Raw genomic sequence first — 26,726 nt, 5'->3', positions numbered from 1 at the left:
TGTAATCAGACTACATGGGTGTATAGTTTGTAATCAACCTATAACCACAGGAAACCACTGAAATAATCAAACTATTATAACTACTGCTTATAGTTTGTAATCAAACTATATGGTTGTATAGCTTATAATCAACCTATAACCACAGGAAACCACTGGAATAATCAAAGTATACTACTTAAGGTCTGCCTCCATTTAACATGAAAGTAACCCAAACCTGCAAATGGAATATGCATCTTCAATGCTCACTGAGTGGAGTTTGATGGGAGCAGGACAGGTACTGGAGATATTGAACATCAACATTTAATATCATAGACGAGTAAGGGTTAGAAGGCACCTTAACATTATCTATTTCCAACCCCCCCAACTGTAATGTCACGGTCATGTATTCAATATCCTCATCCCTTTTCTCTCCATTTGAAAGGAAGTTTTTTACAGGAAAGAGCTTTGACACCTGCTAAAAACAAGAGTTATATTTGGTTTGTTTAAAAAGAAACCAACATGCAAAATGTTCCTCCTAAAAAAAGTTTTATACAATTAAAATATACACACTTGGCATTTTACATTCAAGATCTCTTCCTTACAAAACCCTGCTTTTACTTTGCTATTTAACACTGACACATCAAAGAGAATTTAATCATCCTTGGTCTAAAAGGCTAGACCTTTTTATACAGGCTTTTAAAATTTCATATGGACAGTAAGTCCCGTGTAGAACACTTGACACGCTGACTTACTTACATAAAAAAGGCTAAACAAGTGCTGTAGCTGGTAGAATATACACAGACAGTGGAAAAATCTGTTACTTAAACAGCAGATTTAGGATAAGTTTAGAATGTAAAATAGTAAGTGCAAGTAGATTTATTTTTAAATAGTACTATATAGAACTTCATTTCATACAAAAATAGACATCCATTTTATTTCTGTGGCAAACTTAGGGTTATGTGGTTATATTATTTGTTTGGGGATGAATTGTGTTTGAATGAACAACTGGAAGAGTTACAGCTTTTGGAAAACATAATATCCATCTGTAGCTAACCTGAACTCTTTAAATAGTTACAGAAATACATACCCTGAATATACAAATAAGGAAAAACAAATACTTTTAAAATGAAATAGATTAATTTAGTGATACAGAAACCAAATGAAGTTCCCAGTAAACCAAGGGGACTTCACATCAGGTTTTCAGCAGCTGTCTGCAGTTCTGCCCCTGTTTGCTTTTCAAGCCTGCAACAGCTGCACTCCAGTCAGGTATTTGGTGCTGCCTATCTCAAGTGATAGCTTGTAAGCTGACTGCACAGTGCTGAAATTGAGGGAAGGGCCAGCATGTCCTTATCCTTTGGGATAAGATGCCTGAGGTGTTGATCGGCCACAGTATGTGAACATGTAGTTATGCTGTTCTTTTTACATTAAATAAGTTTGGAAATAGCCTGCTAGCACCTTTGAAAATACCTACCAGGAATTCTCTTCTGAAGGAAGATGTGGTTTCAAGACCAAATTACATTACATTAAATTAATCTATATACAGCAAACCAAAATATGGCTAGACTTTAAAATCATCACTGCTCTAAATGCAGCTTAGCCCTTGTAGAAGTCTAGCCTGACCCAGGACCGTTTCTTCTGATACGGGTAGGTATGGATCCATGTTGAAGGTGATCTTCAGTGATAACTCACAAGTTCATTGGTTGGAAACAGGCCATGGGTCAGCAAAACCAGTTCCTGAACCTGGAAATTTGGTACTGCTAAAACAAATGAAAACAAAGTCCTACCACTAACATCGAGACATAGCAGTCCAACACAACCTCTTTCATGCTGCGTTCATTCTTCAGTGAGCTTCCATCAGTTTGAGGGAAAAGTAAAGACAACATTTCTGAAGAGGCCTTCCCATCTTATCCCTTGTAGTTCACGTCCTGCAAAACTTACACGAAGTCTCTTTTCCTTCTAATACTCCAGATGAAAAGTAAGTTACCTTCACAGGAGTGGCCTCTAAAGTACAGCTTCCCTGCAGAAAGACATGATATCAACCTCCCATCTTCTGTATTTGTGCAAAATTCAGTTGTTTTTAGGAGCTGGTGCTTGGTAGGAAGGAAAGCAGAGGAGTTGCTGTTTAATGCTCCAGTGGTGTGTGACTTCAGTAGTTGTTTGGGTGGTTTTCCCCTCTAGGTGTTAATAACACACACAAGGTCCATCTGTGTGGTGAGTTTTACTCACAATATTTCAATATCCCATTTTTGTGACTGTTTGTTGTCTATCAGCTGATTCATAATGATGTGATTCTTGTCATAGTAGCTTCCTCCTAAAAAACAACAAAATCATGAAACCAAAGTTGTAAAAAGAAAGCTCAGAGAAGCCTATATATGATCTTTAACAAGTGTGACTAAGTAAGAAAATCAGGTGGAAACCAGAAATTCTATGAGATGGGGAACTGTTTCTGCCCCTCTGCCTCTGTTATGTTTGCCTCCTTCAGATAATCACTTGTCAGCTTCAGCCCTGAGAGGCTCCATTGGTCAGGAAGCAGAACATAACCACAAATGTACCTTGGTGCACAGAAATAGCACCCCTACAGACGTTCCACTTTCAGCAGATACTGAGCTCCTGCTATATGGATGTTCAGGGCACATGTTGCTCTACAAGGAATACACAAAGTCACAAGTAGATGTGTAATGATGGGGTGTAGCACATCCATTTAAATCACAAACTTAGAGGTCTTAAAATAAGATTTCTCTCCTTTGAATACACACAGCATAGAAATGACACTGACTTCTTTATCATTATACCATGCATAACAATTGACTAAAAGAAACAAGTTCTGAAAAGCTATCAAGCAGATACAGCTTGGAGATACTGTAAGAGCCGCCACCACTATCACCTGATTGCATTTAATGGCTTTGTTGTAACTATGAATTAGTAATGGTGCTTAAACTCCTGTGGGTGCTTTTCCTTCACCATTTTGTCTTTCTATAACTTGCATTTCTTGCTGTGAGCACTACTGATCTCCCTCAAGTAGAACAGTCAATCTGATCAAAATAAACCTCTGGGATCTAAAGAGTAAGGTTGCCCCCTGCCCTGTTGTTTCTTGTCCCATTGCCAAGCAACTGGACATAAACCCAACAGGAACAACAGGATTAAGTATTTAACCTTAAGTGCAAAAAGAGCTGAAATACAACAATTAACAACCATCACAAAATGCTCTTGGAAGGTGTGAGGTTTAGTTGTGTGTTTGCTTGTTCTTTAAATACCTTTAATGTCAAGCACCAGCTGTTCACTAAGGTATGAACTGATGGTTCCATCCTCATTCAGTCTCCACCTTTGCCGGTCCTTCCCATGTTCTGCCCAGAGTGCCACTTTGGCCCCAGGCACGTCTCTGCCCCCAATGACATCCAGGCAGGCGTTGTTAGCCTAAGACATGAGAAAAGAAATGAGACCCAGGCCACAAAAGCCTTGTGTTTGTGTCTGACTTGTTTCTGTTCAGGCTCTGAGCACACTGCAATGATGCTGTTACAGCTGGTACCAAGCCTGGCAAGCAAGCTAGGGACTGATTATTCAGCATCTGACCAGCAGCTTGGTCAAAGGGGTGGTCTCTGTTAAGTCAGACCTTGCTTTATGTCAAATCATCATCTTTTTATATTAATAACAGGCTAGCAAGAGCAGCATCAATACAAAAATCATTACTTTCTACACATATTACTTTCTACAGAAATTCTTAACTTTAGAGGTAATAAACTTACTTAAACTTGCAACTTTACACAAAACAACAGGTTTCTACTTCCAGGAACACCAGTCCCATTACACAGATGCGAAAAGCAGCCCACCTTGCCAAAGCAGACAGATCAAATCTGTCTCTATGTAGCAGGAGGATGTAGGTTATAAGAGGTTTGGTCTACGACACCTGAGACAGGCCAAAAGCTATCCTGGTGTTAATGCTAACCTAGGGCAAAAGCAAGAAGCGAAGGAGAAAGTACCACCAGTGATACAACCCACCCACTTCAGCATCTGCAGACTCACCTTGGATTTGAAGAGTCCACGACAGTAGTGCCAGATCTGGGTGTTCTTGCCATTGTATGGGGATGCACACACTGATGTTGCTCTTACATCAGCCAGGCTTCCAGCCACTGTCAGGTATTTGCCTTGGGCTCGGTTCTTCACTCTGAGGTACACTGCTGGCTGAAATAGTGTGAAGGTAGGTAGTTAGTAACACAGGGATTAATGATGTTGATGTGACATTGGTTCCCCTCCATCTTACACCAGTTCTAAAGTTTGTAATTTCCAGTTTCATAAAGTATTTTTCTTGTTGGAAACAAATGTGCATGGTAAAGCTGCAATCAGTGTTCTCCACATGCAGACAGACAGCTGTAAGCAGCAATAGCAGATAAGCTGTTTTAAAATGATGTATTTATGTCTACAGAACTAATTCCTGCAGCATGAAAATACCTAGTTCAGCACATTTCACTCCTTCCAAGGCCAGTAAATGGGCTGTACTCCACCAGCTTTCCGTTCTCAGGACACAGAACTGAGTCACATACCCAACAACTTCAACCCCTACTAACTGCAATATACAGCAGAAGGTTACACCACTGGTTCTGAATATGCACAGAAAACAGGGTGCTGCCTTGGCATCCATGTCTACTGGGTTTAATCAAAGAATAAGGACGTTTTGTAGGGTTCAAGCTTCTGCTCTGTTACTGATTCTGGCACAAAGAACAGTGAGTTATAAAGGACAGCTCTGCTAGAACCCCAGCTCAAGCATAGTTTGGAAGTTTATGAAGTCACTGAGCAAAACCTGTCTCATTTTGCATGACTTTCAAGAGGTTTTTTCCTTGTACTACCTCTTGACTTGGCCAGTTTTGTAATATGAAATGGAGATGGAAGGAAGAAACAAAGCAGTGCAGGTCTGCAGTATCCCCCCAGTCTCCAAGCACCACACACCCACAGAAGCACCAGGCACTGGCAACTGACTGCACAAACCCAAACCCAAAACAAAGCCAAAGCAATGATCACAGAAACCCAGCAAAGTGGCTGCAGCAGGCTGGGTAACTGCTGCAGTGTAAAACAGGATGCTACCAAATACAAAAGCTCTTCAGAGTGCTGGCTGAAGAGAGGATTCTGGTTTTAAGATCAGTACAGGTTATTTTCATTGTCATTTGCCAAAATGACATCCTTCTCTAAGTTACCACTTCCAAAGAATTCCAGGGAGCCATCAACTTCTTAGACTAAGAACTCCTTGCAGGGAGGGGAGATGTAATGGATAATGCATAACTAGTGCTCGTGACTGCTACTTCACTGCAGTGTTTCCCAGTTGAATCTTGTGTTTAAAAATAAAGCAGAATTTGCCACTAAGTGAGGACAAGCTGCCTGTGAGAAACAGAGCAGAAACAAACCTTCCCAGTGGAGCGACTGCTCACATTCCCTGTTGTGCTTCCCTGTCCTTTTCCTATCCACCTGGATGCTGTCCTCCCACAGCTACGTGCAGGGCACACACCAACACTTGCTTTGCCTAGTCTGGATGCATCCTGAGGCATCTTGGCTAGGCCAAGGGGCAGAATTATACCCTTCAGTGAGGGGCTTATAGCTCAAGTCTTGCTTCTCCACCCATCTTTCCCAAAGCTCCTGAGCACTGTGTGGGTTTGAGGCCTGAATCTCTCAATGAGACTGAAACTGGCATAGCTTGTGGGGGCAGAGAGGGAAATCCTGGTGGGAATGTGTAAGCTTTGCTTCTTTTGGGAATCCAGGCTACAGCACAATAAAATCACTTCCATTTATGTTCATTATGAATCAAGCCAATGCAAAATTGGTTTTCTCATTATATGGCAAAACCATAAAAATAGAGCAGCTACAGAACATGCTAATGAACTATTCAGGAAAAACAAAGCTTGGCTCCAAAGGAACCAGGAATTATTTCCCTTTTGGAGCCTAATATAGATCTCTAACTGCCACTAGAAGAATTTTCTGCTTCGCTTATCTTCCAGTGGGTCCTTTGGGCTGTCATCATTTGACCTGATTTAAGAAGCACAACGCACCCCATTATACTTAGTTGTAGTGCTGATACTTGTGCGCCCAAAACCAGACCTGTTCTCATATAGTCCTACAGTACCTGCTTCACAGGACGAAGGGACCCGATCACTTTCCAGCCACTGTGCTCATTCCAGTTGGAAATCTCGCTGGGCTCCAGCAGAATCTGCTTTCCTAAGAAATTACATCCCTCATATGCAATCCACCTGGACACAGGAACAGAACATGGAAGAATACACATTAGCCACAGCAGAACTGAACTGCAGGCTTGGGTTCATGAAAGCCAGCAAACCTCCCTGCAGCAGTGCTCCTATCAAACCTCTGTTGCCACACCGCAAAACACCATCCATTTCAGTGATATAACCATTTTCAGTCTAAATTCAGACCTGTTTTCTGTTTGTCTGCCTGAAACTTGCAACCTCCACTTCCTCCACTTTTTCCCCACAAATAAAATAACCCCTGCATGAACCCACATACAATTAAGGGAGGCTTCTCTGGGATGCATTTGGAACCTAGAAAGTCACATACCAGAATGGACCACTTCCATCTTCACCTGGTGGTACATCTTAGTTATGAGAGAGTCTTGTGTGATGCTTCCTTTTGTTATAAATAAAGCTTTTTATAGCTCTTTCTATAGCTATTGTCTGAAAACACATATAAAATACTCCAAAACATACACAATGCTCTAACAGACTTTTCTGTAGTAAATATACCTGAGTCACAGACATGACTACATCCTTTAGCACAGAGTTAAAGCACACTCAGATACAGCTCTCTTGTTACCCAAGCATCAGCTCAGTAAGTACTGTGTAGCTGCTTACAAAGGCAGCCTCTGGATCACAGATTGGTTTTGTTTGTATCAATAGGACATTGTTGTGCAGGCAGTGAATCCTAAATGCCTGACTCATTAACTCATCCATACACAAGGAAAACACTGGTTTCCCCACGTTACCTGTTTTACAGGTCAGCTGCCAAGCACACGAGGGATGCCTGCACTCTTTAAGCATCCACAGCCCTCACAACACCTGTAATTTACTTTTTCCCATTGCTAATATGGAGAAACTGCCAGCCAGCCCTGCTCAGGAGTCCAGGGAGGCTGAGCCTGCCAACCATGAACTGCCTCATAAAGAAGCCTGTATCACTGTCTCTTCAATTTAAGCCACATACCTCCTGCCTACCAGGTATTCAGAGCAGCCTAACCATCACTGTGTGCTCCTTATACCCTTAACACATTCCTGACTTCCTTTCTCACCAATTGTCAGGTCAATGAGAATTCACTGCTCATGTTCTTGGGGCACCTTGGAGCGCCTCATTTGAAATGCAGTTTCAAAGCTGACATATGTAGAAAACAGTACAGAAACTGTTACAGTAATAACCACGTGAAGCCAGGTTGGGCTTAAGGTATTCAGTGACACAGACAGAGCTCATCTTGGCTCTGATGCTGACCAGCAGGCTCCCCTGTGACACCTTTCCCACACCTTGGAGTACATCAGCCCCTAGGCCCCCTTTGCCAAGCCCCAGTCCAGACCTGGGCTATTCCTCACTGAGGAGATCAAGGATCCTCAAACCTAGGCCTGGCAGCAACATGCCAGTATAGGTATATTTACTTAAACCTTTGTCATTTGTCTGAAGCTGACAGTGGGCTCTGGGGCAAGGAGCCAAAACCCCTCTAAATCCACCTTCCTGAACACTTCATCACAGATAAGGCAAACAAACCCCATACAGACATTCCCCAGAGCTCCCACGATACATGCTCCCATCAGAAATAGGTGTTCTTCCAGCAGAAAGCCCTTCCTTCTCCAAAGGATCACAGATCAAGGGGGAATGTGTTTATCCTGTCCTCAGCCTGACGCACCTCAAGACAACAGCAGCAGATGATCCCTCATTCCCTGTATTTCCAGCAAGGGCTCAGAGCTCAGCAGTGTTATCACTGGTATTCCTAGCAGGGTTTTGACTTATAAGGGGTAACAGACTAGATGCATTTGAAAAACTCACTATCAGAATCACAGAGATACTCCTAAGCCATGAGCATCTGTACTAAATCTATGCCCAATTAGTTCAAATTCTGCCTGGTTTTGTGTCATCCCACAGGATCTCTCAAGAAAATTACATCCTTGTCTATGTGGGAAACGTGGGGAAAAGGTTAAACAAACAGGAAACGAGTCACACTGGAAGAACACCAGTTTCCAGTCAGTCTCAGTCACAGGATGAGGTTCTGCAAGTTGTTTGTTGCTGCTGAGGGTGTGGAGGCTGAAAACCTGGCCCAGAGAGAATACATGGGAGCTTCTCCAAAAGGTGAAAGGGAGAAAGGCAGAAGAGGTTAGAAGGTGGCTTCTGTAGATAGAAAATGGCTTTCACAGAAGACCCTGGGTGTGTTTGGAGGGGGTCAGACCAATAACAGAGCAAATTACTGCTCCAGCTGTCACATCCACCCTGAGCTTCTCTTTGGCAGCCGATGAGCATGTCAAGCTCCACTGAACCACTGCAGTGCTTCAAGTTAAATAGCTGCAGTCTATAGCTGGTGTTTTACAGCCAGTTAATAACAGCACTCTGAGTTTATCCACCTGTCTTTGGAAGTCAGCAATCAAAACTTACTTCTGGCTCATGACTTGAATGGGCTCTGTTGTTCCTTACCGTACAGGGATAAAAGGATGATTCGTACACAGGGAAATACACCCTCTGTCCAGTTGTTGTTCATTTTGAGTCCTGATACAAAAAGTAGGTCTAACATTCAACCACATTTTAGGATTTTATATTGTCACAACATAGAAGATAGAATGTAAAACACGTCCTAGGGAAAAAAAGGCAGCAATAGGGACAAAATGCATGCTCAGTTATTATCTGCCATAGTGCACAACTGATGAGGATGTTTTGTCCATACTTACAATCCACTTCTCACCCACACAGACTGAGTGTAAAAATGAAGGTCCTCATTCAAAACAGAATTGATGGGTTCGCTGAAGTGCAGCTCTCTACCCTTGCAGCATTCCAGAGCGAACAGACTGATGGAGGGCTCAGCAAAAACCTGGGAGGGAAGAAAGAAAGCAAGCAAAGCTTAACTAGGAATAGTCTAACTTCAGGTGTCAAGTGTGTGATGCACACACATGTGCCCATTTCAGCTTAATTTCCACATGCTTCTGGGTTGGATCACACTCCCTCAGCAGTAACATAGGGAAAGTGGAGACCAAAAGCCATGTCCAGAACAGGTCCAATTTTCACTAGTGCATTAGCAATCATGTGAAACACTATCTGACACCCTTATTGCTGGAAGTTGTTACCCAAAACCTAAAATTCATATTGCTGTTGCAATATTCAATACGGTAAGGGACAAGGAATGCCATAAAAGATGGACAAGTCATCTGATCCAGCACATCCATTTATATATACACCAAGAATCAGAACAGCAAATTGGTGGAGTCAATTAAAGTGACTTTAGCTCTTCTGTGTTGGAAGCAGGTTGAACTTACTAGATCTGAGAAAGCCCCATCTGCTTGCTAAGGCTCCCAGTCTATAGGTACACAGCAGACACTGCACCTATGCCACACACACACAACCCATCACCAGGACACAGACCACTTTTCCAGCGGGACCTCAGGACTCCACTGACCTTGGCTTGGATGTGAAGCACAGAACAAATAAAACAAGCTGCTGCCTCAAGCACTGAAGCTCTTGTATTTCCATAACCGAACACAGAGCAACAAGCTGATTACTCAGTTTATATATACCCTTTTACACCAACAGCTGGCAGCAAAGACTTGGCCTGGCTTTTTTGTCTGATTCTGTTTTCATAGCTCCATGGAAACTACCAACAGCAAACCCCAAGGTTCTGAGGATATGCCATTAAGCTTCTTGCTCCCACCCTTCCTCCTATCCTGACAGGCCAAGGAGGCACAGGGCAACTGGGCAGAGAATACAACAGCTGCTTTAGTCCCAGGTTTGAAAGGTGAGCCAAAGACATCTACATTTACCCACAACTGGCAAGTCATTCCCATGTCTGGGTCAGGATTACCGTTGCTTCCTTTTGTAGTTATTTCAAGGAAAACACTAGAAACGCCATCCTTTGGGGAAAGCTTGACAATTGCAACAATGACAAAGCACCAAAGAATCACTTTACCTGATCATTGTGCATTAAGGGACTGTCTTGCTTAAACCAGCACCAATTAAGTTTCAATAGGTTTTACTTGCCCTGGTTTTGAATGGCAGTGTCCAGGGAGAAGCTTGAAGAGATTGAATACATTCAAGAGGCCAGTGATTAAGGAAGACTGTATTTACATAGCATTTCAAGACACAAGCAGCCTTGTAAACTGTTAAACACAGTGATACTCTTTACTTAGCAGGTGTGGTAGTCTATGGCTAATGCATTAGTCTATGGCTAATGCAGCACGCCATGCAATGAAAGTGGCACAGCTTGATTCTTTCCCTCTCCACCATGTGGTTTCAGAGGCTGCAAAGCAATCCAAGGAAAGCAAAGTACTAAAAACTCTCCTGCACAGCTCAACTCAGACCTTCCCCCAATGACTTCTACCTTTTTGAAACAGGGAAGCCAGGAACCACTGATGTTTTACAAGTCAGAAGAGAATTGTATGCTTTACCAGTTCAGAAACAGAAACAATGCAAGCCTCAAGTGTTTGACATTAAACAAAGATCAGTGCAAGAGGAGCTTCCTTCAAATGCCTTTTGTTTGCAGTACAAGGCTTAAGTGCTTGACCCATGGTAAAGCAGTAGCAAACAGATACAAAGATGCTCACCAAGAGGTGCCAGAACTGAAAACCAAGTGCATGGATGAATATAATAGAATAGTTAGGGTTAGAAAGGACCTTAAGATCATCCAGTTCCAACCCCCCTGCCATGGGCAGGGACACCTCACACTAAACCATATCACCCAAGGCTCTGTCCAGCCTGGCCTTGAACACTGCCAGGGATGGAGCATTCACAGCCTCCCTGGGCAACCCATTCCAGTGCCTCAGCACCCTCACAGTAAAGAATTTCTTCCTTATATCCAATCTAAACTTCCCCTGTTTAAGTTTGAACCCATTACCCCTTGTCCTATCACTACAGCCCCTAATCAATAGTCCCTCTTGAGCATCCCTGTAGGCTCCCTTCAGATACTGGAAGGCTGCTATGAGGTCTCCACGCAGCCTTCTCTTCTCCAGGCTGAACAGCCCCAACTTTCTCAGCCTGTCTTCATACAGGAGGTGCTCCAGCCCCTGATCATCCTCGTGGCCTCCTCTGGACTTGTTCCAACAGTTCCATGTCCCTTTTTATGTTGAGGACACCAGAACTGCACACAGTGCTCCAGGTGAAGTCCCACAAGAGCAGAGCAGAGGGGCAGGATCGGCTCCTTTGACCTGCTGGTCATGCTCCTTTTGATGCAGCCCAGAATAAGGTCGCTTTCTGGGCTGTGAGCTCACACTGAAGCTGGCTCATGTTCATTTTCTCATTGAATTTGCACACAGGCTTATAATCAAAACAAGTAGAATTTAAGCTATGGATAACACCAGGGTCATTTCTCATTATGAAGTTTGTGCAAATTATAACTGAATAAACTCTTTTTAGAAGGGCTCAACTCAAAACATATTTCTCCTCATACCTCTTTTGGCAAGCTTAGATTTTGCAGACTTTGAAGGGAAAGCTTAATAAAGCTAAAGAAAGAAATCCACAGGACCACCCCTTCTCTGGCCCCACTCCACCACCTCCATGTCTCTGTTGTAGTGAGAGACCCAGAACTGAACACAGCATTCCAGGTGCAGCCTCACCAGTGCCCAGTACAGGGGTATTATTACTTCCCTAGTTGGGCTAGCCACACTTTGCATCCCTGCTGCTCTGCAAACAGCATTTACCAGAGCCTTAATTGGAGGAGCCTTCAGAGCTGTGTTACACCATCCCTGGAAAAACCTTTAGTCTTGGCTAACTCCTCATTTACAACTGCCTTTACTGAAGCTGCACTCGCCTGGCTACTCCCTTCAGTGTGGGAAGGATGCCTGGCTGAGGAAGAGAACACGGTGCTGGATGACAGGAACACCCACAGTCCAGTCCCACCTCCACAGAATGACTCATTCACTGGCCCTGGGAAACACAGATTCAGTTTTGTATCTGATTTCATTACTTGCCTCACAGGAATGCTGGGGAGATTAGTTAACACCTGTATTTAACTAAGAAAAGATAATCAATGCAGAAATACACAAACTATCACAACTGATTACAGCAAGAATAAGGAATGCCTCAACAGAAAAAATAAAGCAAACAAAAAGGAATTAAAACCAAAGGTGTTGTGCAACCTACAACCCAGATCTCATTTTTGTTTTTAGAAACTCTAAGACTTGACTTCAACCCTAAAATTAAACAACATTGTAGAAGGAAAAGTAATCGCTCACTGCAACAGCCCTGGATGCTCTTATCCACCTAAGTCACACCAAGCATAACAGGGAGTTTGGCAAAACAACATGATTGAGAAAAGGGAGCACTAGAGCTGAACTGCCCATTGAAAGAACATCCTGTAAGGGTTTCTATCCCAAAAGATTAACCTCTTCAAGCAACAAACACCGGACAACAGCCCCCATAAGCAACCATGGCCCTCTGAGAGGTGCAGCTGCCTTTACCTGCTCTCTTGCCACCAGGTGAGGGGCCACACTTTCCCTTCCATGGCCAAACAGATGTTAAGTCCTTGATAATGCAGGCAAGGAAACCTGCACCTCTGTAGCAAATGCAGCAACTCTTAACCTGTGCTCTGCTTTTGCCTGCCTGCAGCACTGCTATTAACAGTAAGAAGCAGCTTACATTCATTCCAGTGCTCCTCCTACCACTACTAATACACATGTAGGGGGAAGTAATGTTAAGTGGGCTTCCAAAGTGTGTCACTACCTGTTCACATAAAGACAGACATTCCTGTGACACTTTTTAGCACATTCTCCACACAAAATTGTACATGAAAAAGACTCATTGGTTTTTTCAGAAGCATTCCCCTTTCAGAAGGGAAAGTGCCTTGTAACACAATGCTATTCAATATGCAATCTTGATTAATACATGGATATTACAACACTTTTCCCTCCCAGAATACCAACAACAAAGTACATGATTTTCTCATTATCTAGATACAAATACACTTTGTTTCCTCTTTGTATCCTCTGATTAACCTGAAGCTTTTCCTGAACACTCCCAGAAGCAAAAAACAGTCCATTTCTGAGTGAAATGGAACAGCAGGGGAAAAAATACAGGTAAGGCCTCCTAAAGATTTAGCTGAAGTATTACACACCTCAGATAATAAGATAAGATAGGAAAGAGGTTCCTAGGAATAAGGGAACACCTTTCCCACTCTCCTTACAAACCTGCCAAACTCTGCCAACAGAAGCACACCCATGCCATGGAGTACTACAACTATGTACCTTTAATCCCCAGATTCTCATTCCAAAATGCAGAGCCCAGTGGCAGCTGACAACATCCAAAAAACCCCTCAGAACTGGTATATATTTGCAATGAAAACTCATTAAGCTACACTGAAGGTACTGCTGCATGCAATAGCAAAAGCTGGAAGTTCCTTTTAGTTACTGGAATAGAAAGTACATCTTGATTCAGAGTAAGATGCAGAACTCGGTGTGGCCAAGCTGCACACCCCACACGTGTCAGTGGCCTGTGCTGACTGCTCTGTTCCACAGCTACTCTGGAGTTAGTCCCACACAAATCATCTGTATGCTTACATATATCCTGAAGAGGCCCAGAGCTGGGACTGCACTGGGCTGTACAGTATCAATGTAACACATCGTTAGTTATCACTACAATCTGGCAAATTAGGAAGGCAATACCCAGATCCCAGGTCCCTGTTTCCTCCAACAGATTTGTTCTCCTATCCCAAAGGACTGGCTGGAACAATCTACTTCTTAAAGATACAACTGGACCACACCTACACCAGACAACAGACTTGGACTGCCTTCAAAGGCTGGGAATGAGCAAGCTTTATGAGTCCTTTGTACTGCTAAAAGCAGTTTCCCCTCTGCCAGTGCCACACATGGGCCTCTACTTGAAGTCAGCATCTGGGAAGCAGAAACCTCACACACTGAAGCAATACATGGCTCCCCCCCAGCGTGAGAGTCCTTCCAACAGTCACACTTAGAGTAAATACATCTCACTTAAAGGAAAGCAGGAGACAATGCACATTCAGGGCTTGGTGTCAGGGTTAAACATTCTTCCTCTCACACATAAGCTATTGAGATACACACCTTGGGTCTGAGCTTGGGCTGGTATTTAAAACTCAATAATGAACCCAATGTCATAACTGAATTCAATAAAGCTGTACAACAATTCCACTTGGGAATATGTCTGCTGCTCTCTTGAATGAGCTAACAAAAATATCTTGTAACAAGAAGGGCTCTGTTCCAAGAACAGTGCACTGTGGACAATGCACAGAATTAACTGTGGCTGTTTCTGACCACTGACGAAACTTAGGGCTGCGTGCTTAACATCACGTCTGTACTACACAACGCCTCTGAGTGCTGTCCCGGGCTATCAGCACACACAATGTCTTAGGAGCCGATGAGGGCATTTCTATTTGTGAAACAGGTGTGGTTCAATAGTGTTTTATGCTGTTTAGTATCTTGCTTTTTTAAAATACAAGAGCTATTGGCAAGAGAGAACTGAACTATGAGGTGCGAGGCACTTACGAAGTACAGGAAGATGTGTGTAAGCTTCCCACACTTGGCCAGCCAAACACACTTCTCCCAGGGCTTGGCCTTTGGTAAGGGCTGCCAGTAGCTTCTTACTATGCCAAACTGCATAGTAACTTCCCTGTGAGGTGACAGGCTGGGGGATTAGAATGAAACATATCACTGCGTGTCAAAACTTCCCTCTGATTTAACAGGGTCCAAAAGCCTAATGTGAAAAGGAGATCTTCAATCTGAAAACCAGGCTCTCAGCAGGTGGGAAGCTATAGCTCAACTGAAGTCACTGTATCTACGTAACTACAGAGAAGACCAGCTCTCACCAAGTCAAGCCCGTTTTGCCCATGAGCATAGAATCATTGAATAGTTAGGATTGGAAAGGACCTTAAGATCATCCAGTTCCAACCCCCCTGCCATGGGCACAGACACCTCACACTAAACCATGGCACTCAAGGCTTCATTCAACCTGGTCTTGAACACTGCCAAGGACAGAGCATTCACTACCTCCCTGGGCAACCCATTCCAGTACCTCACCACCCTCACAGTAAAGAATTTCTTCCTTATATCCAGTCTAAACCTCTGCTGTTTAAGTTTCAACCCATTACTCCTTGTCCTATCACTACAGTCCCTAATCAATAGTCCCTCCCCAGCACCCCTGTAACCATGCAATGATGATAACCAGTGAGTGATTTCTCCCTTTCTTTATCACAGTCCATGAGCCTGTTGTATGTTTTCTCTCCCCTGTCCAGCTGAGAAAGTGTAGTGATATAGATTGGCTTTGGTGGGCACATGGCACCCAGCCAGAGTCAACTGGCCACAAGACCAGTCAGGAAAATGCCAACCAATGCAACTTGGACAAAACAGAGCAACTCTGAGGCCAGACCACCCAAAAGCATGTCCCTACAAGTGACCACGTACACACATACATACAGCCTGGCTTGTTCCCAGCCCCAAATATGTAAGCCAAGAAACCAAACTTCACTCTGTTCCCTGAGCGAGAGTTTGTTTAGCACAAGCACTTGCTTCAGACATCTGACTAGGAAAAGAGTTCCAAAAGGTTACTTGTTTTTCTGCTATAAAGTCCTTACGTATTGAATAGGCTTGAGGGATTTGATTGTAGCAGTCGGGCAGCCACAGGAACTGAGGTCAACGTAGAGGCCTTCTTCCAGCACACAGTGATTGTCAGTGGTTTCCCCTTGGTAATACAGGAGCCAACTGCAAGAATAATATACCAGAAGAGATTAGCTGCCCAGCTGCTTATGAAGCTTCATTCAAGACTTAATGTTTGCTAAGGAAATAAGGGATAAAAAACTGTTTGTTCTTGTTAAGCTTAAAGGTAACGTGACTCGAAAGGCTACGGGACAAAGCAACCACAAGAGGAAAATCAGATCATGTGGTACAGAAATCTCAGTTCCAGAGTCAAGCGGCGCAAGTGGAATGCAGACACTTCTTCTGCACCAAGTTCCCAAAAGCTGGAATAAATTCTAACTGGAGGAAAAACAAGAATTACAGTAACTGTGCAAACTTCCCACAGGGAAAGGAAAATGCGCACTACCCAAAGCAATGACAGGACAACAGTTACTGAGATGCACTGCAAGACAAAGGGTCTAATACATGATGGAATATGATGGGCATGTGTTATGCACTTCCAGCTGTCTGAAATTTAGTAATGGTCAAAAAAACCCCAATTTTCCTATTACTTAAAATGGTGGCATGTAAAACGAGACTTACCATCCCCGAAGAACCTTAAAAGAACATGGTATGAATGATGTAAAATCAGAAACTTCTGCTGTGAAATCTATACATGCTCCTTGGAAATGTGTATTACTGAAAGCTTTGAGCTACAAGAACAAAACAAAACAAAACCAATGACTAGAAGGAAAACAAATGCATTATCATTAATGTAAACAGAGATAGCTGTGCTCTTAGAGAATCAATCATAGAACAGTTTGGATTGGAAGGGATCATCTAAGTCCAACCCTCCTGCAATGAGCAGGGACAATGAGAAGTACCCATTCAATTCACAAAGATACAATAAATAGAATGAATTCTTATTAAAGGCATCTTCTACGTTTCTACAGCTGCTTCATTTTGAGAAAGATAAAGTGTTTTATGATCCCTGGGCCCAGTACAGGATGCTTCCCAGTGATACTAAGGCAGCTGGTATCAAGCATAAGTTCAACTGCAGCAGGAGAGGGCCCAGAGAAAAAGAAGTCTAGGACTGAATGATGTTATGTTCCATCCAAAGTACCCCTGAACTGCAGTGCAGTTAACTCTTGCTACAGCTCAACAATCTAGTGTTCAGAAAAGGATGGGGAAGTGTTGGCCAAAAGATAAAGGGCTCCTGTTGACGAAGTGCCTTGACATCTTCTGTGACAGCAGTGATCACAGGTAGCTTCTCATTTAAGACTAGCAGGGGAATTTCTGGGGTAACTGGGTGCAGCCTTCTAGATGCACTATGAACTTCAGAAGTTATGCTAAGATGCTTTTACATGTTGCAGTGAAGAGCTTCAAGCCACACAGAAGCATATCCTGCTGGTAAGATGTGATCAATGCAGCCTGAAACAGCAGCAAGATTGAAAGCATTGTAGTAAAAGAATAAAGGAAAAAAAGGAGAAAAACAATAATCTTATGATATAACCTACAATCTATAGCAAAGTTGCCTAGAATTCTGTACCCTTGGGCTGCCCCTGTGTAACTGAAGGGAACTTCACTTTAAAGCCTAAAAGAAAGGCTGGAAAAGAATGACAAATTTAACTGCATCAAAAGAACAGCTCATAGTCTGTAATGGAAGAAAAAAACACGATGGCTGTTGCAAGAGCTACTTCCCTCTTCATGCCCCAAATTGGCCTAGCTTCCTGCCAAAGAAATCAAATGCTTTTGCCAGTACAGAGCAAGAAGACCAAACACAAATATCAGCAAATGGTTTTATGGAAAAGCTCAGACTGTGTTTTTAAACTAAATAAATATGTTTCCTGTTAGAAAGAACAAGAAAGGCTTAACCTGGCCTCACTTGCTGTAACTGCCATTTAGAGAGCACAAATCAGCTACAATGTAATGAATAAAGTCTGGGTTTTCTGTAACTATAACTGCACTGCCGTGTCAGAAAGCAGCTATTTAAGCTGTAATTACATAGTGTTTTCTGCCCAGTTATCTCAAAAACTCTATAAAGGTGTGTGTGTATATACATGCACACATGCATACCCTCTGTCTTCATAGCCATGTGCTATGGAAGGCTTCTAAAAAGCTCTGCAACTCATTTTTATACAGAGCATGTATAACCATGAATGATGGTCTTAAACAAAAGCTGGGGCGAAGTTCTGATCCTTCAGTGAAAACACTGCATCATAAAAACATTTACATTGGAAAAGACACTTGAGATCTATTCCAACTGTAAACCTAACAATGCCGAGTCCACACCTAAACCATGTCCCTAAAGCACCATGTTTACATGTTTCCTAAACACATCCAGGGAACTAGTCTCAAACTGCAGCTACCTCCACTTTGTCTGGATTTTACATGACTATATGAGGTTTTGCTTCCTAAAAAGTCAATGGACAGCACGTTAAATACAAATGCAACTTATCAGAGCAATTACCCCTGCTTCCTGAATTATCTGTACAAGTCAGCTCCTATTGAAAGAGGCTTTGTTCTTACTGGGCAAAACCAAGTTTTACTTTTAATACATAAAATGAATGGCTTTATAGAATTGGTGATTTCAAGCATTCTTATATGGTACATACTTTGTTTATATGGCAGGAGGAAAAGGTCGGGGACTTACCAAGAGATTTAAGAGAATTTAGCTGCTTTTCAGTTTCTGAAAGGTGAAGTGCAAAAAGACAATCTTGCAGACAGTGACAACAGCTCCCTTAGCTCAGAACTACTTTTATTAAAGGTGGGAACACCTATATCCTTCAAAATAACTAGCATGTAGCTTATACAAAGGTCAAGCATTCGGATGCTTAAGGATTTGCCAGATCATACACACCCTGATTTGAAGTTCCAACCTGAAGAGACTTTCATTGAATAGGAAACTCTTCATATTTAGCCAAAAGACTGCCCTTTACTTATCCTGTGTTATTAAATGCTTTCCCCATTAGAACTTCCTCAAAATAACTCCCCTCCTAAAAGAACTGTAGCAAGATGAATGATGTTCCTCCTTCTCTAGCTTTGGGGCAGAACCCTGGGAAAACCAGGATTGTGATAAAACAGAATAATATCCTTTCCACATGGTGGTAAGACTGCTGTTAGAAGACACTAAAGACTATCTAGTACATGTCACTATTTAAAGGTGCCTGTGCATATACACACCCAGGCTTGGGTTTTTTTTGTGTCTTATGCATTACTGGAAATTAAGATGGTAAAGCACAATTTACTGAAACTTCAAACGTTTGAGTTTATATTAAAGGTCTGCACAACTGGCCTAAAACACTCAAATAACAGTTTTTGGAAGATCCTCGAAAACCAGAATCCTTGAAGATGGAGAGAAAACCATCTTCAACTGTTTGGGTCCCACCAGTCTCCTCTGAGTCGCTCACTTCATTTGATACCATTTACCAAGGCCTTACTGGGAACGTGTTTGCAAGTCTTTGGATTTGGCCACAAACTGCCATATGAATAGGTCGGGCAGGAAGTAAGTGTTTAAGACTAAAATAATACCCCAATTATGTCTTCAGACAGGAAACATTTCCTGTAGTCCTGGGTTAATCATAAAACTGTAGAATACTTGAAGAAGAAAGCGGGGTGCGGTCCACCTGCTAAGCAACACAATGCATGTATTTCCCATGCACTTAGGGCTATTATACCTATCCAAGCAAGAAAGAGCAGAACTGTGCTCAGATGGCAAAACACTTGAGTTTTCTATGAGATAATCACTGAGCTCTAAAGTCTATTTTGTCTGAAATGTCCTGTTTCTTCAAAAGAAGTTGTTCAAATTTGCTTAATCAAAAGCATGTCATAGAGAGAGCAATATAACTACAGATCATCACCCAGGCTAGCAGCACACTCCCAGATAGGAAAGAGAAACCAAACAACTAAAGCAGGAATGGAGGAGAGCTCTGTTGGGACAGCATGTTGCAGGAGACCCAGACCACACTTGATGATGAGCACAAACACTTAGAGCAGGTTTTTGTTATAGAAAGGCATCACAAAGGTTCGTTTTTGGAATCTAACCTTGTAAGATAAGGACCAAAAGTGTAAAACCTTCAACTAACTTGTTCTTGAGACTAAAAGTGAATTATAGAGACTGTTTTCTTTTTGTAAGTTGTCAGCAAAGTACATACAACTTGCAGGGAAATTGTCAGAACCTATCACAAAAGAGATTTATCACAAATTTATTATAACCAGGATGTGCTCAATTAAGGTTACATGGTACTGTGAGGAGAAAGGAAGCATGGAGTAAGTGGTGCTCATTCCTTAAGGAGCAGCTATACATGCTCGAGAGACTACGAGAAGCAGAGCGACCAGCAAATGAGACTAAAACCCACAACTTCCCCTGTTGATGCATATGCAGGTATGAAGAGTGCAGTTTGATTTTCTGCAGTTTATACTTTCTACTTCACTTCATACATGAACAAGACAGTGACAAGCAGATACAGTGCAAAATAATGGAAAGAAAATATGCCACAGAGAAGGATAAATGCATGTGATAGCAAGTTAACAAGAACAGGAAGGAAAGAATAAAAAGCTAGAGACCCATCCAGAGTCACTCAAAACCTACTGAACTGCTTGTATTTTTGAGCACATAATACTAAAGGGTATGATTTAGAATACAGCAAGGGCAGAACGTTAGCAAACTTAACTGTTACACATCTACCCATTTCCTCCATCAATGGTCTGCTGTATGAAAATGGTTATACTAAGATACCATTTGAAGTAATGAAGCAAGACATTCAAGATTACCTGTATTTAATTATTAACTATAGTTTAGTACTAGAGACTGTAATATAGCATCAACATACCAAATGCGGAGGCTCGTTCATTCCAAGTGGTTCCTGCAATAAATATACACACACACATATAAATAAATTCAATTAATTGCAATTCATTTCCTAGAAACCAAGTCAAGCTCCTGAAATTTGTTAGTTACCAAGTCAAGTACAGAGCAAAACACTTCCCAGGCTCTCAGCACAGTTCTCCTCCCTGGTCCTGGCCATCAGCTGCCTGTAAACCCATGACTACCTGCCTGACTGTTCAGTGCCATTCACACAAAGAACTTGCATCAGCATTGATTAGTTCACATAATGTGGATTAGAGTCCATGTAAATATCTCTGCATTTATTTTCGAGTCTATTTATTGAAAAAAGAGTAAAAAACAACAGAAAACTGACAACTTTTTCAACATGTGCTCTTCAAAATAAGGTTAAATGTTCCTTCCCTATTTTCAGTGTAGTTGTATCACTTCTTAGGTACTTATTGTTGAGAATTGGGTATGGTTTGCATCATGGTTTTGAAGTTCTGGCACTACTCTATTTGGGTTCTACTACCTTAGATTTAGTAATGGATTAAAAATACCTCCTGTCCTTATTTCCTATATGTATCACAAATAATTTAGCATAAACACTGAAAAAAAAAGTCAGACCTCTACTATACAGCAACATGTGGGCCAGGTAAGTTCTCAAGTATTTTTATATCCATTGATAGTGGATATGAAGACATTATAAATTACTATGTTTTAAGGCAAATTAAGCCTTTCAGGCCACATGGTTCTTTCCATGAGTGAATTCTGACAAAGGGAAGTTCTTACAAAGTTTCCCTGATAATTCTTCTCAGCAGATGGAAAGATCCAGAGTGTCTGTTCCAGTCTCCATCCTGAACAGATGCTGTATATCATTCACATATAAATTGTTTCCATGTAAACAGACAAACTGATTAAACAGCACAGGCCACATTATAACATTACTGTACACTCCAAAGGTCTTATTGCTTTTAAGTTTCCCCCTTAAGTTCCAGTAACTCACCAACTTAATGGGTCGAATCGACATGATGATTTTACTAGATCCTCCCCAGTCAAAGAAACATTTGTATTTTCCTTTCTCCAACACATACTGTTCTCCACAGAAGTATTTCTGCTGATAGGCGACCCACCTGGAGAATGAGACAAAAATTACACTGAAAACATCACATTTTTCCACATAGTTTGATGGAACTACTAACAAGTTACATAGAACAATTTTCTTTGGAGTTTCCTTGGCAAGCCCATCTGACAGACAATGCACGGGTAAACCCAAAGAGAAGCATGTAACTATCACACACACTTGATTTCCTACTTTTGCTTTGCAAACACTGCTTTGACAAACATAGTTACTGGCTGGGCTTAAACCATGACACCCACTATTGCTACTTGTCCTAGAGTTTGAATCTTTTATAACACCACTTAACAGTTGCTGATCCCTGTAACCATCATCATTAGGGTAGGTATGACAATCTTAATACTGCACTTTTAACATTAATAGTAAAGTCTGAAATTTCCACCCATGATTCCCATAGTGCTTTTTCCCATAATGTATTTTATGTTTTAGCCCTTGATACCATTCTTCATGTACAATACCACTTCCTTGCCTGTAATAGCCTACTCCATCATTGCTAAAGAGTTCGTAGCTCCTCTGCTTATCCTTCCTGTGAATTTCTGTGAGACCACTGAAGGGACATCACAACCTTCCTATAGTAACAAGAATGCTGGGATCCAAACAAAGGTGTTAGCATGAGAGTTAGACAAAACCTAAGATTATTATTTCTTTCTTCCATTTACCAAGGAAACAGAAAGAAACATTGCTCTCCCCTAGAGGTTTACCACCTGCATCATGTGAAACATATTTATGAGCCCAAACACAACTGTACACAAAAATACTTAAAAGCTCAACCTATGTATTTGAGCAGACTTACACTCCACTTCTCACAAGAATTGACCTCGTCTCTGAACCAAATCCAGCCCGCTCCAAATCAGGGATTTCTTCATTGACGATATCTAATGCTTTCCCATCTTCATCATCAGACTGAAAAAGTGCCACTGAGGACTCTATGAAATCCTAAGAGGCAGAACAGGAGTTAAAAGACAGGCTGTCATAGCTCATTGACACTTCATAACACAAAACATTTTGGAAAAGAGCTGTTGCCTGAAAGACAGCATTCTATAAAACAGTGGGGGGACTTAGGTCCCCTGTGGGGATCTTTATGGGATATTTTGGCACTGAAGTGTCTAGCTGGAAGCCTGGTGATCTGATATGGCCTTCAGTAGTTTCCATTGAAGAGAAGAAGAGCCTACTGCTCATGAGCACCACCCTTTCCTCTACGAGGATGACTGAGAGTGCAATGATGCCTTTGTGAGAAACACAAGACTCAGGGCTGGGGATTTAGCACTGATCTTCAACAGCTTCACAAATGACAACTCCAAGCATCAGTATGACTATAGTCTATTATTTTAAGCTCTCCTTCCTCATCATTTTCCAGCAATAAGGCAACAATCATAAAGAGGAAAGACTGGGAAAGATCACCTTTCCAGCACAAGAGATTTGCAGTTTCTGGATACATCCACTGCATGATTAATCGCTGCAGCTATAAAATAAATCCCACATGACACTGTCACATTCTCTTTTATATAACCATGCGACACCTCTTTGTACTTTCAGCTTGCATAGCTACTTAATCAGGTTACTTGCACAGCTCCAGCTTATTTGAATTTGGGTTTCCAATCTCCAGCTTTTTAACTGCTTAGCAATTTTAGGCACAAAGTTCAGTCACTGCTTGGGAGAACAGAACACAGCAATCCATTCACTTTAGTCCTTTAACTTTGACCAAAAAGCATGAACCCAAATCAATGTCAGTGTTTCTGACATACTCAGCAATGTTGTATTAAGTTGAAAATAAGTAGGTCTTGCAAGCAAGAGAAAAGGGTTAAGCCAATAAAGAAACTGACACAGATTCACAAATGTATGAGGACACCATCATAGGATTTATTACACTAAATACTTGCTGCTGTAGCACTAGACACCAACCAGAGAGCAGGAAACTGAAGGGTACACTGAGAAAGCAAAGACTTACAACGATAATAAAACACTTAGAAATTTAGACTGGGTGCCAAGCATGCAGCCAGATTAATCTGGTCAGTTCATCAAACAAGCTCTTTAGAGGATACTGTGCCTTTGTACAGCATTCAATCACTATTAATAATGAAAACCTATTTCAGAATCAACATTTGATGTGACTCAACTTCTCTGCATTGCTTACAGGACAGTAAAGAGTGACAAAACAAATTCTTTACTAAACATGGTCTTCCTACTACATTGACCATTTCCTCCTTTCACTTATTTAAAAAGCTGCAACTACTTCATGTATACACTAGAAATTCCAGTGACAGCTCAAGCAGAATCATCATGAACCACTGCAGCTTCAGGCCACTTTTTAGATACAAAAAGGAGGAGGGGAGGAGTAGGGAAGAAAGAAAACCAGCTACTCTTCAGTTGTAAAGCAAGGGACTTTATGAATTCCTGAAAAGCCATTTAGATCAAATCTACACATAATTTCTTTGACTAAACTTAAAATACTGAAATAAACCCACAATTGTAATTACATTTAATACATGTTTCAAATTCTCTCCCTAAATTTTCTCTTACAATAAGCAATAGGAGAAAAACTTAAAAATAGACTTTCAGAGCAAGGCAATTCATTTTACACTTGAAAACATTAGTGGGAAAGCTCCAAAGGCAATCTACTGTGCTCCACTGAAAGAAACTCAGATGTTGCTCTTTCCCTGATCATGACAGCCACAGGCAAACCCCAGCCTCACAGATTCTCTCATGTGACACTGCAGAAGAGAAGCAAATACAACTGTCCCCCAAAACAACACAAACTGCTGTCTGCCATCAGGAACAAGCCCTGCATTTGACTCCAGCATGTCCAATATAGACACAGATAGCAGAGTTGGAAGTACTTTGGAGAAAACAATTCTGCAAGTACTTTCTATCTCTGCTTTCAAAACACTCCCCAAATTACCACATTAGAGACAGTAAAGGCATTGAGGTGCTGGAGTGTGTCCAAAGAAGAGCAACAAAGCCAGTGGAAGGGTTTAGAACACAAGTCTTATGAGATGCAGCTGAGGGAACTGGAGTTTCTTAGTCTGGAGAAGAGGAGGCTCAGGGGGAACCTCATCGCTCTCTACAACTGCCTGAGAGGAGGTTGTAGCAAAGGGTTTATCTTCTCCCAAGTAACAAGCAATAGGACAGGAGGAAATGGCCTCAAGTTGTGCCAGGGGAGGTTTAGACTGGATATTTGGAAAGATTTCTTCCCTGAAAGGGTTATCAAGCATTGGAACAGGCTGCCCAAGGGAAGTGGTGGAGTCACCAACACTGAAGGTATCTAAAAGATGTGTAGATGTGGTGCTTAGGGACATGGTTTAGTGGTGGACTTGACAGTGTTAGGTTTACAGTTGGACTCTATTACCTTAAAGGTTTTTTCCAACCTAGATGATTCACAGCAGAAATATTGAAGACAGACAAAAACTGCAAGCTCCTGCAGTATATGCCTACATGTGTGTACACCTTCACCAGTAGATGGGAAGGGATGCCTTGCGACAATCCCCTCTGCTGTGTGTGATGCCTAACCCTTCTGATTCGTCAAGAAATTACATTCATGCTCAACTGCAGTCACTGTATGTGCACAGAAACATGGGTTGGACTTTCCTAGCACTAATAAGCTCTGGTGGAACCTGTCACGTTGAACATGGTGGTGCAGAAACATCTGAATAGCTTTGCATAGTACTAAGCCAGATTAACAGAGCTGGTACTGACACAGGCTAATGAGGCACGTCGCAGCCAGCCTGGCTCTCTGCAAAGCCATTTACATACTTCTGTACCACACTCCCTGCTTTGGGAGCACAGCACAGAAACATTTGACCTGACTCTGCTTAGAGCTGACTCAGGTACACAGGCTCATTACTTTCAGCTTCATGCCATGCAAGCCAGGTTAAATTGTTTTCAGGTCTGGGCTGGCCTTAAAGCCAACACAATCAAGGTCATGTAGTGTCATGCCTGAAAAAGAAAGAAAAAAGCCTGCCTAGATAGGCCTCCATATGACACCACATCAGTGAGTACCAAAGAACTAGCCCTATTCCTTACCTGAGCTGACCATGAATAATGCAACTTGGCTACATTCCCCCAAATCCTTACTCTTCTATAGAAAGTCTTGAGTTCATCTGATTAAAACAGAAGTTCTAGGGAAGAACAATAAAGATCTGGTATCTGGGAATACCTCTATGGAGTCTGAGACCATCACAACCTTTACTGCATTTCTCCTGACAGAATTTGAGGTAACACAGAAGGGTGGTGAGGTGCTGGCACAGGCTGACCAAATAAGTGGTAAATACTCCATAGAATCATAGAATAGTTAGGGTTGGAAAGGACCTTAAGATCATCCAGTTCCAACCCCCCTGCCATGGGCAGGGACACCTCACACTAAACCATATCACCCAAGGCTTCATCCAATCTGGTCTTGAGCACCACCAGGGATGGAGCATTCACAACCTCCCTGGGCAACCCATTCCAGTGCCTTACCACCTTCACAGTAAAGAACTTCTTCCTTATATCCTATCTAAACTTCCTCTGTTTAAGTTTGAGCCCATTACCCCTTGTCCTGTCACTACAGTAACACTTGTACTGTACACGACATCCCTAGCAGTGTTCCAGGCAAGGCTGGAGGGAGCCTTGGGTGACATGGTCTCTGGTTGCCATCCAATCCCATGGCAGGGGGGTTGGAACAGGACCATGTAAAGGTCCTTTCCAGCCCTGACCATTCTGTGATTCTATGATTAGCTGGGCACCCAGGGGCCTTAAGCACACAGCACTAGTTTTGGATTTCTGGCCAGACCCTCTTGAAAACAGGTTTGTTACTAAAGTATTTTCAATATCCTGACCTCAAGTATCATGTACAAAGCCACTAAGGCAGCATATGGCAAGCCTGAACACTGACCTATGTACTGCATGTCAGAGAGGTTGACATGGTCAAGCCGAACAGCAAAATGCCAGTGCCATTAGTAATGTTATTGGCAAATAGCTCATTATCTTTAGTTATGGTACAGTT

The 26,726-nt window shown here is 42.1% G+C and overlaps 1 protein-coding gene across 1 annotated transcript in view; it reads right to left on the bottom strand.

Annotated features, from left to right (window-relative positions):
• Window positions 1–508: 508 nt before the first annotated feature.
• The window catches only part of CRYBG3 (crystallin beta-gamma domain containing 3), a 43,903-nt gene continuing 17,685 nt past the window's right edge, over window positions 509–26,726 (bottom strand). The window contains exons 10-19 of the mRNA XM_034060060.1: window positions 22,539–22,681; window positions 21,614–21,740; window positions 20,615–20,647; window positions 16,386–16,495; window positions 15,743–15,869; window positions 8,889–9,028; window positions 6,086–6,209; window positions 4,000–4,158; window positions 3,234–3,393; window positions 509–2,290 (exon numbers count right to left, since the gene is read on the bottom strand). Coding sequence (XP_033915951.1) covers window positions 2,202–2,290; window positions 3,234–3,393; window positions 4,000–4,158; window positions 6,086–6,209; window positions 8,889–9,028; window positions 15,743–15,869; window positions 16,386–16,495; window positions 20,615–20,647; window positions 21,614–21,740; window positions 22,539–22,681 — 1,212 coding nt within the window. The 3' untranslated portion in view covers window positions 509–2,201. The remainder of the gene's footprint in view (window positions 2,291–3,233; window positions 3,394–3,999; window positions 4,159–6,085; window positions 6,210–8,888; window positions 9,029–15,742; window positions 15,870–16,385; window positions 16,496–20,614; window positions 20,648–21,613; window positions 21,741–22,538; window positions 22,682–26,726) is intronic.

Source organism: Melopsittacus undulatus, chromosome 2, assembly GCF_012275295.1.
Source record: "Melopsittacus undulatus isolate bMelUnd1 chromosome 2, bMelUnd1.mat.Z, whole genome shotgun sequence".
Taxonomy (NCBI): domain Eukaryota; kingdom Metazoa; phylum Chordata; class Aves; order Psittaciformes; family Psittaculidae; genus Melopsittacus; species Melopsittacus undulatus.
Note: the sequence above shows the minus strand (reverse complement) of the source record. Positions and strands in the feature narration are given on the sequence as shown.